This window comes from Dreissena polymorpha, chromosome 9 (genome assembly GCF_020536995.1).
Source record: "Dreissena polymorpha isolate Duluth1 chromosome 9, UMN_Dpol_1.0, whole genome shotgun sequence".
Lineage (NCBI taxonomy): Eukaryota > Metazoa > Mollusca > Bivalvia > Myida > Dreissenidae > Dreissena > Dreissena polymorpha.
The window spans coordinates 85011665-85023266 of NC_068363.1; the positions used below are offsets into that span (position 1 = coordinate 85011665).

An 11602-nucleotide genomic window follows, 5' to 3' on the forward strand; every position below is an offset into this window, starting at 1 on the left:
TTGAATTCAATAAAACATCATAACAATAATAAATCACACAGATTTGCAGACATATCATAGTTTATTCAAAACTACGGTATTCATTTTCATGTGCCATCCAATATAACAATGCACAATACAGTCTCTGTTAACAACTAAAATACATTCTTTATCTTAACCTCAACTTCATTTTTTTTAATTTACTGAACCAAGAGCTTTTTTTCATCAGAAATACAATAAAATACGTCACATATAAGTCTTTTTCTAGAAAAACTGAGCTTATCTGTGATGACATGCTCATGCATTACGCCCAGTATTCCTAGATCAAGGCCTATATAATATCCTCAAACAACAAGTCCTATATTTTTCCTTATTTCTTCTCCTTTTCGCCCGCAGTGACTTTCTCCTGCTCCGGAGCCTTTGGCTCAGTGAGACGGTACTTGGGGAAGTGCTCCCACGGGGAACTGAACTCAAACTTCCTGAACTCCTGTGCCAGTTCCAGCGGCTCCACCACACACCTTCCCAGCTCATCATCATAGCGCACCTGAAGTGTATAATCAAGCCAGTGGCCAGCATAATAAGGTACTGATAATTAATAGCCTTTTATTTTCGCTTGAATTTAATTTACATTAATGGTATAATCATTAGTATATTATGCATAGTAATACAAATGGTATAGCAAAAACAATTCAGTGAATTGTTCAGCACCATAATATGGTTTCCTTTAAGAAAACCGCCTCATTCTAAGAAAACTGGGCTTTATGAATGTGGGGACAACACGTTCTGCATACACATTATTTTTGTTTCGAAGAGACTTTGTTTTAACTAAAGATTCCATAAAAACAGAATGTGTCATTCCTGATTTGACTGTTCGGTCAGGCTAATATTGGATGACACCTAATGCACAAGAATTGAGCCACGTTTTCCCAGAATGCGACTGGTATATGAATACCTCAACATATCCAGTGAGAGGGAAGTCCTTGCGGAACGGATGGCCCTCAAAGCCGTAGTCTGTCAGAATCCTCCTAAGGTCCGGGTGGTTTGTGAAGTATACACCAAACAGGTCCCAAATCTGAAGTACAAATCAAACAGGTCCCAAATCTGAAGTACACACCAAACAGGTCCCCAATCTGAAGTTCACACCCCAAACAGGTCCAAATCTAAAGTACACACCAAACAGGTCCCAAATCTGAAGTACACACTAAACAGGTCCTAAATCTGAAGTACACACTAAACAGGTCTCAAATCTAAATCACACACCAAACAGGTCCCAAATCTGTAGTACACACTAAACAGGTCTCAAATCTGAAGTTCACACTAAACAGGTCCCAAATCTGAAGTACACACCACTCAGGTCCCAAATCTAAAGTACACACCAAACAGGTCCCAAATCTGAAGTACACACTAAACAGGTCCCAAATCTGAAGTACACACCAAACAGGTCCCCAATCTGAAGTACACACCAAACAGGTCTCAAATCGTAAGTACAAACTAAACAAGTCCATAATCTGAAGTACACATCAAACAGGCCCCAAATCGTAAGTTAACACCAAACTAGTCCCAAATCTGAAGTACATACAAAATAGGAACTAATTCTAAAGTTTGAATTAGAAATTATAATGTTCTTCTAGGGCAACACAAAAGTCATCAGATATTAAATGGAATTGCTGCAACTACAATTAAAAAAAAAAAAATCAAAACATTTGCCATGATCCATTTTGCCTTGGACCAATTTTTTTTCATAAGTTTTTAGATCCAATTTCCAAAAAATTTTGTAAAGCAGAGTTGTTGTAATTTCTATTCATTTTGACTTCGACTACATATTTCAAACCAAAAACTGTTAATTTTTTATTACACAGTTCATAGTACAAAATGGCAGTTTTCAATAAGTTAAATGTGTTATGTAGGATTGTTCAACAAATATGTACACAATAACTATAATAATTGTGCACTTTGCAATCCCTCTGATTAAATTAAAATTGAACAAAAATATTTTTATTTTGATAGCTCTCTCAAAAGCTTATGGGCCACAAAATAAGAAGCAAACATTCTTGCCTGAAAAACAAATACCAACATTTTAACAGTGATTATGCACTCACTTGAGTTATGTTAACTGGGCTTAAAGAAATTCAGTAATGATTATCGTCAGGCTGGTGAAAACACCATCTGTTTATTATAAAAACATTGTGATCTAAGCTAATACATTAAAACAAACTGTGTTAACATTACATTTACTTATATGTTCTGCAGTCAAGTACTGGGTACAGTTGTTAAGAAAGTTAAAAAATGAAAAACCTTCGATTAACCTTGATAAATTAATCCACATAAAAATCAAAAGAAATTCCTACAGAATTCTGTCTTCAGAGTAGAGTTAATGCCAGTGAAAGAAGTGAAATGTGACTCAAAACTAAAACCATGTAGAATTGAGCCTTGTTCTGGGTAAACTGTGAATAATGCATATATGTAAAGTGTTGTCCTAGATTAGCAGGTAGTGCACACATGCTTATCTGGGACAACTGTTTCCACTATAAAGAATTTTTTGTTGAAAGGACGTGTTTTCTAAATGAAATTCCATTCTAGGCGTAAAGTGTCATCCCTGTGTGTACTGAATGAATCAAGTCCACTTTACCCAGAACATGGCCATATGTAACCAATGATTTAAATGATGACCTGCTGAAGTCAGATATGAGAGCTACCAATGATTTAAATGATGACCAGCTGAAGTCAGATATGAGAGCTACCAATGATTTAAATGATCCCAAGCTGAAGTCAGATATGAGAGCTACCAATGATTTAAATGATCCCGAGCTGAAGTCAGATATGAGAGCTACCAATGATTTAAATGATCCCGAGCTGAAGCTAGATATGAGAGCTACCAATGATTTAAATGATGACCAGCTGAAGCCAGATTTGAGAGCTACCAATGATTTAAATGATCACCAGCTGAAGCCAGATATGAAAGCTACTAATGATTTAAATAATGACCAGCTGTAGCCAGATATTAGAGCAACCAATGTTTTAAATGAGCACCAGCTGAAGCCAGATTTGAGAGCTACCAATTATTTAAATGATGACCAGCTGAAGCCAGATAAGAGAGCTACCAATAATTTAAATGATGACCAGCTGAAGCCAGTTATGAGAGCTACCAATGATTTAAATGATCACCAGCTGAAGCCAGTTATGAGAGCTACCAATGATTTAAATGATGACCAGCTGTAGCCATATATGAGAGCTGCCAATGATTTAAATGATGACCAGCTGAAGCTAGATATGAGAGCTACCAATGATTTAAATGATGACCAGCTGAAGCCAGATATGAGAGCTGCCAATGATTGAATTGATGACCAGCTGAAGCTAGATATGAGAGCTACCAATTATTTAAATGATGACCAGTTGAAGCCAGATATGAGAGCTACCAATGATTTTAAATGATGACCAGCAGTAGCCATATATGAGAGCTACCAATGATATAAATGAGGACCAGCTGAAGCCAGATATGAGAGCTACCAATGATTTAAATGATGACCAGTTGAAGCCAGATATGAGAGCTACCAATGATTTAAATGATGACCAGCTGTTCCCAGATATGAGAGCTACCAATGATTTAAATGATAACCAGCTGAAGCCAGATATGAGAGCTACCAATGATTTAAATGATCACCAGCTGAAGCAAAATTTGAGAGCTACCAATGATTTAAATGATGACCAGCTGAAGCCAGATATGAGAGCTACCATTGATTGAAATGATGACCAGCTGAAGTCAGTTATGAGAGCTACCAATGATTTAAATGATCCCCAGCTGAAGCCAGATATGAGAGCTACCAATGATTGAAATGTAGACCAGCTGAAGTCAGTTATGAGAGCTACCAATGATTTAAATGATGACCAGCTGAAGCCAGATATGAGAGCTACCAATGATTTAAATGATCCCCAGCTGAAGCCAGTTATGAGAGCTACCAATGATTGAAATGTAGACCAGCTGAAGTCAGTTATGAGAGCTACCAATGATTTAAATGATGACCAGCTGAAGCCAGATATGAGAGCTACCAATGATTTAAATGATCCCCAGCTGAAGTCAGTTATGAGAGCTACCAATGATTTAAATGATGACCAGCTGAAGCCAGTTGTGAGAGCTACCAGCCCTGTTTCACCGTACCTCACGTTCGTACCAGTTGGCCCCAGGCAGCACGGGAGTGATAGAGTCCATGGGGGTGAGCTCATCTGTATAGGTCTTCACCTTGATACGGGCGTTGTAGCGCACCGACAGCAGCATGTAGATCAGCTGTCACATCACGGAACAAGATAGATAGAAATCAGTTAGTTGGTTTATGTTATTAGTTCCTTTCAAAACATAGGTGATAAAATTGAACACTTTAATGACTCTGTCATATCACTGGAAAGAATAGATAAAATCAGGTTGTAAGTTTAAGTCATCCTTTTCCTTTTAAACATATGTGGCAGAATTAAGTACTGTAACAGCCAAATTTAATATTTTAATGAATTAAAAGTTGGCAAATTAAAACATTTAAGGGACATATCAATTTCATTTCTTACAAATAAAGCACAGTTAGATCAAAGTATACTCCTGCTTAAAAAAAATAAAAATATCTTCTGTATTAATAATCATAATTTGACAAAAAAATTAAGAAAATATTAATACCATAACAAAAATCGCACACTTTTGTGAACTGTAACAACACTACACTTCCATTACTTAATGGTTTGTATGTGTAAAGCAGTAGTAAGAGAGAGATCTATATCAAAATAGCAAGGTGCTGAGTCTGTTCGCTTCCTCCCTCCTGTCACTCTGGACAGGTCAACACCAAAGTGTGAAAATCAGTTGAAATTGATCTATATTTCCAAATATTAAATGGCAAATTAAACGACTATGCCTAATTACTTTCATTTAAAGAACTATACTAAAAAATTCCCTTGATTTCAACCCTGCCAGTTTTGAGCAGCATTCTGCAGCTTAAGTGATGCTATATCTTTCCCTATTTAAGTTGTATTGCTTTATATTTCATTCATAACAATTTTACTACTACATGTACTTCTGATCTTTTCCGCCAAAGCAAAGTGTCCACATTACAACAGTATATAAATATGAGCCATGCTCTGTGAAAAGGGGGGTTAAATGCAGTCCTCACAGGCTAATCAGGGACGACATTTTCTGCCTGAACTGGATTTTTGCTTAGAAATCTTTCTGTAAATGAAAAAAAAAACATACAAGGGGACAGTGGATTGCACAGGCTAATGAGGGACAACACTTTATGCACATGTATTTAACCCCCTTTTTTCAGAGCATGGCGCATATATTTTGTAGATCCTCTACAGTATTTGTAAAAACTAAATCTGTACTTAAGGCTATTATTGAATTATCTGATAACATAATAAGCAGTTGCAATGCCTTTTTAAGGTTATATGTGTGAAAAATGCATGGCATCTTTATGTTAAACTCACATGTAAGATGCAACCAGCAATAGTACATAGTTAATGGGAATAACCAGATTTGATCATGCCCTATTTGAGCCTCATTCTGTGAAAACTGGGCTTAGCAAAATTTCAGTTTAGGCAAACAGTATTGTCCCTGATAAGCCTGTGTGGAGTGCACAGGCTTATATGTGATAACACTTTACGCACATGCATTAAGTCCAGTTTTCAGAGTATGCGATCCACTTGCAAAAACACCCACCTCAAAGCGGTACGGCCTGGTTGGCACGTCTATAGCGGTGATGTCAGTGATGTTGAGGAACTGGGCGTGATGGTGGTCACGCAGGAACAGTATAACTGGAATTATGCCATCAGGGTGGATGAATATCTCCAGCTCATCTCCATGACACACCTCCACCTTTCACATGGAGAACATTACATGAGTGTTCAATAACATGTGTGTGACACACCTCCACCTGTCACATGGAGAACATACCAGTAAGTGTTAAATAACAAGTTTATGACACACCTCCCCCTGTCACATGGAGAACATACCAGTACATTTTAAATAACAAGTGTATGACACACCTCTCCCTGTCACATGGAGAGCATACCAGTAAGTGTTCAATAACATGTGCGTGACATACCTGCACCTGTCATATGGAGAAAAAACCAGTGAGTGTTTAATAACAAGTGTATGACACACCTCCACCTGTCACATGGAGAACATACCAGTAAGTGTTCAATTACATGTGTGTGACACACCTCCACCTGTCACATGGAGAACATACAGGTAGGTGTTTCATAACAAGTGTGTGAACGGTAAGTGTTCAATAACAAGTATGTGACACACCTCAATCTGTCACATGAAGAACATACCAGTAAGTTTTAAATAACACATGTGTGACATCCCTCCACTTGTCACATGGAGAACAAACCTGTAAGTGTTCAATAACAAGTGTGTGACACAGCTTCACCTGTCACATGAAGAACATACCAGTAAGTGTTCAATAACAAGTGTGTGTGACACACCTCCACCTGCCACATTGAGAACATACCGGTATGTGTTCAATAACAAGTATTTGACATAAAGAACATACCAGTAAGTGTTAAATAACACGTGTGTGACATCCGTCCACCTGTCACATGGAGAACATAACAGTAAGTGTTAAATAACTAGTGTGCGACACACCTTCAACTGTCACATGGAGAACATACCAGTAAGTGTTTAATAACAAGTGTGTGTAACACACCTCCACCAGTCACATCGGAGAACATACCAGTAAGTATTCAATAACATGTGTGTAACACACCTTAAACTGTCACATGGAGAACATACCGGTGAGTGTTTAATAACAAGTGTGTGTGACACACCTCCACCTGTCACATGGAGAACATACCAGTAAGTGTTAAATAACCTGTAAGTGACACACCTCCACCTGTCACATAGAAAACATACCATGAATGTTCAATATTATTTGTGTGACATCCCTCCACCTGTCACATGGAGAACATACAGTAAGTGTTCAATAGCATTTGTGTGACACACCTCCACATGTCACAAAGAGAACATACCAGTAAGTGTTCAACAATATGTGTGTGACACACCGCTCCCACATCTCACATGGAGAACATACCAGCAAGTGTTAAATAACATGTATGTGACACTCCACCACAAGTCACATGGAGAATATTACATGAGTGTTCAATAACCTACACCTGTCACATGGAGAACATACCAGTAAGTGTTAAATCACAAGTGTGTGACAAAACTCCACTTGTAACATGGAGAACATACAAGTAAGTGTTAATAACATGAGTGTGACACGCCTCCACCTGTCACATGGAGAACATACCAGTAAGTGTTCATTAACAAGTGTGTGACACCCCTCCACCTGTCACATGGAGAACATACCAATTAGTGTTCAATAACATGAGTGTGACACACCTCCACCTGTCAAATGGAGAACATTCCAGTAAGTGTTCATTAACAAGTGTGCGACCCTCCTACACCTGTCACATGGAGAACATACTAGTAAGTGTTAAATAACATGTGCGTAACACAGCTCCAACTGTCACAAAGAGAACATACCAGTAAGTGTTCAATAACATGTGTGTGACACACCTCCACCTGTCACATGGAAAACATACCAGTAAGTTTTCAAAAACATGTGTATGACACCAGGGCCCTCTCTTGCCACCAGGGGAAGCCACCCACATCCCTCATGAGGTGGAATTTCGCGTCGTTTTGGGGGAAAAGGGATATTTTTGAAGATCTTTTCACCAACCATTCAACACCTAAAATTGCTATATTTTAATGTGATTTACATAAATATACATTTAATCAAAGGTTAGTAGCACAATAGCAACTGGCAACATAGGTATAAAAGTAAAAACATTTTTTTTTTTGAGGGGGAATTTTTCGCTGAAAAAGGGGAAAAAAGTATACTTTTTACATGGGGGAAGCCGCCGATATTCGGCGGTAAAAAGTGCAAAACAAGGGCCCTGGACACACCTCTAACTGTCACATAGAGAACATACCAGTAAGTGTTCAATACATGTATATTATACACCTGCACCTGTCACATGGAGAACATACGGTTAAGTGTTAAAGAACCTGTGTGACACCTCCACCTGTCACATGGAGGACATACCGTGCGTGTTCATTAAGATGTGTGTGACACACCTCCACCTGTCACATGGAGAACATACCCGTAAGTGTTCAATAACAAGTGCGTGTGACACACCTTCACTTGCCACATTGAGAACATACTGGTAAGTGTTCACTAACATGTGTCTGACACACCTCCACCTGTCACATGGAGGACATAAGGGTATGTGTTCAATAACATATGTATGACACACCTGCACCTGTCACATGGAGAAAATACGGGTATGTGTTCAATAACATGTGTGGCACACCTCCACCTGTCAAATAGAGAACATACATGTAAGTGTTCAATTACATGTGTGGGACAGTCACACACCTCCACCTGTCACTTGGAGAACATACATGTACCGGTAAGTGTTTAATAACATGTGTGTGACACACCTACATCTGTCACATGGAGATCATACCAGTAAGTGTTCAATAACATGTGTTTGACACACTTCCACCTGTCACATGGAGAACATACCAGTTTGTGTTCAACAACATGTGTGTGACACACCTCCACCTAGAACACTAGATAAGTGTTCAACAAGCAAATTTGTTAAGTTTATACATTTTGTTAATTGATGTGCGCAGAATTAAAAGAATATGTTATTTGGAGGGTTGTGCCTTTTCTAACTTATTCGTACTTGTGATGCGTTTGCAACATAAAATTAAATTCAGATATAAACTCCTTAATGAAATCTATACATCCATGAAGTTTAATGTTGGAATCTTTTATAGTTCCTCAGATATAACCCTGAAAAGTTTGTGACAGATAAGACAGACTGACTGACAACACCAAAACTATATCCCTCTGTCTTCGGCAGTGGATGCTAAGGATGAGTTCATTTACGAGCCTGTTTTAAAACTGAACCATAATGGTTTGGAAGTTGTAATAACATTGTTTTGTGCTTGATAAAATAATGTATAGTGACTTAAAACTAACCACATGTATCTTAGTCATCATTTGGAAAATAAGAGAATGCATTCACTAGAATGACAAACAAAACCTTACATGATGTCACAAAAATCCATGAAAGGACATCATCATAATATCAGTATTTATGCATGGTTTGAAACACAAGTGATGGTCAAAACCAATGAGATGAGAGGAATAACATGAAACTCTTACTGTGACCCAAAGGAAATAAACAATTTTGAGCAGGCATTTTTTAGGTTTCCCAAGGGGACTGCCCCAACACCTGGCAGCAATGTTTTTATATATGATCCTTGAAGATTTGGCAACTTATAGGACCTCTAGAGTTTTAACAAGATCAACTGTTGATGATAGATGATGCATGACAACAAAATATCAACTGGAAAAAAAAAGTTCACCGGAGCTCACCAAAACATGCTGATGTGAGCCAAAAAGTTAAACCAATCTTGTACACTTATTCACAGTGCAAAGTCTAAACCTATCATGTTCTTGCTCAAAGTGTCTATTGACAGTAAAAATATCATCATAATATTAGTGAAATTAATGCTAAAATTTATAAATGAAATGCACAGTAAAAACACATATTCAGATAATGCATGCTATAATTATGATTGTTTGTAATGTTGTAAAGTTTATAATGTTTGTAGCCAATGTGTGTTTGAATCCTGTTTGAACAGTGCATTAAACAAATGTGCAAGAATTACACTTGTTTTATTTAAACAATAACAAAAACAATATCATGGCTTTAAGATGATTATTATGTGTGTTAAAAGTGGGAAAAACTTGTGTTTCTGTATTGATATTCAGGAAATAAAATGGATTTTCCCCTTTCACGATCCTTCTTTGAAAAATTTCTATTATTTTATCTTCAGTAGGCCCAACCAAACAAAATACCTTTTGAACATATTTTGGCAGAATATCTGACACATACTGCCCAAATTCTAGCAGGTTCTGTGTTTTGGCTGCATCGACATATCTGACAGTTGCTACAACAAAGAAATACACAACAGGGTTAACTGACACTAATTAACAGTAATACATTTATGTATATTTTTTGATTTCTAATTCTGTATTATTTAAAGGGACTTGTTCACAGATTTTCATAAGAAAAAAATAAATTCATCATTACTGTCATGTCATTAAATGTAATCACATAAAATTATGTACTATTTGAATTACTCTAAAAGAATTCTAATTGCAAGAAACAGAGATTGGATTCTGGGACCTAAAGAAGCAAAAAGCCATTTTCAACTGCAAGTGCATAACTAGAACAAACTTAACAGAAAATCACTTAGCAATTGTCTCTGAAACTGGAAGTCTCAAAGGGTTATTTTTTATGAAATTCATAAAAAAATAATCCTATGAGACTTCCAGTTTCAGAGATTGTTACACTTTCATCTTTTAAAATCTATTGTCAGCCCTTTACGGTAAATCAAGAACTGCAATATCCTGAATGCAAGTGACTTAGTCAATGTGGTACATATACATGTACAAAAGCAACAAATGTGACAGAATAAAGATACAAATTCTTTACGTTTTTTATCCTTGTCAGTGGTGGTGGACTGCAGTCTGCATAGCTGAGCTAGAACTCGAGGCTGCTGTACTGCTGGAAATGAATGCATAGGTTAATTACTTTTACATAAATAATTAATAAAACATTCAACTCCTCTGCTGGTCCAAAAATTGTCTTTCTAAAGGTTTTCTTTGCTTAAAATAATCTCACTTTGACTTTTTAACTGGGTATTTTGAACAAATTTGTTGCCTACCAGTAATGAAGGGAAAATATGCATAACATTTGTGCAAGGGAGTGGGTCTAATTTTCAACCTAAATTAGTTCTATAAGTCACTCTTATGCACTCTAAAATCCCCAGTTGGCTACCTTAATAAAAAAAACATAAATAAAACACATTTTATGAGATTTAAAGAATAATAGGTAAGTGTTGATTATAGATCAGGTTAATCATGCGAGGCTAAGAAAAAAAGCACGAGCCTTGGCGAGTGCTTTTTCGTTTTTGTGCAGAGATATATTAGTATATTAGTTTTCAAAATATGGTTGTACAGAACATATATAAGCATTGTATCATTATCATCTAAAGCAGTTTAAGTAATTTTAGAACGACCGCCCAAAACATCTGACAAACAATAAACCAGTGTGTTTTATCATCCGAAAGCTTACTTATCCGAATACTAATTCGTTTCGAAATAAGAACATTACCGAACTAAGTGCATCAATAATATAAATGACAAAATGTTCAATGCAAAATGAATATAACTTTATCCAAAATCAAAGATGTTCTCACATCTATGGTTGATCCTTCCTAGACTATTTGCAAAAGGTCGCAACAGTCTCCCAAGTTTGGATGCCATTGCCCTTGGTGGAGCGGTGCGATAAAATGCGGAAAAGTCCTCAATTACCGAAACCCCCCAAAATCCCCATATATTTTAGTAAACTTAAAGGCCTTTGTTCAAGTGATGAAAGTTGGATTCTCCATAGCATATTTTCTCATTTATTTTATGTAACAACGCTTCTCCGGAATATAATATCGTTTATTTCATGTTAAAAAACACATCCCAGCATACATTTTACTTACTGATCTCGTACC

General features: G+C 36.8%; 1 protein-coding gene across 2 annotated transcripts; it reads right to left on the reverse strand.

Moving 5' to 3' along the window:
• Positions 1-42: 42 nt before the first annotated feature.
• LOC127844176 (NADH dehydrogenase [ubiquinone] iron-sulfur protein 3, mitochondrial-like) lies at positions 43-11443 on the reverse strand. Of its 2 annotated transcripts, none has more exons than XM_052374230.1 (7): positions 11300-11443; positions 10534-10605; positions 9894-9985; positions 5672-5827; positions 4136-4261; positions 932-1051; positions 43-523 (listed from the first exon to the last, which is right to left on the reverse strand). In XM_052374230.1, exons 1-7 carry the CDS (start codon positions 11364-11366, stop codon positions 350-352), a joined length of 807 nt encoding a protein of 268 aa, XP_052230190.1. In that variant the 5' UTR covers positions 11367-11443; the 3' UTR covers positions 43-349. The 2 variants fall into 2 exon arrangements, with proteins under 2 accessions (XP_052230190.1, XP_052230191.1); XM_052374231.1 differs by having other exon boundaries at positions 10534-10602; positions 11300-11408.
• Between the last annotated feature and the right edge of the window lie 159 nt (positions 11444-11602).

Coding starts and splice junctions, on each gene's coding strand:
- LOC127844176 (XM_052374230.1), bottom strand. CDS start 11,366: ATGGCATCCAAACTTGGGAGACTGTTGCGACCTTTTGCAAATAGTCTA. Junction 9,986..10,533: donor CACTGACAAGGATAAAAAAC/GTAAAGAATTTG, acceptor TCTTTGTTGTAG/CAACTGTCAGATATGTCGAT. Junction 5,828..9,893: donor TGCCAAAATATGTTCAAAAG/GTATTTTGTTTG, acceptor TCCATGTGAAAG/GTGGAGGTGTGTCATGGAGA.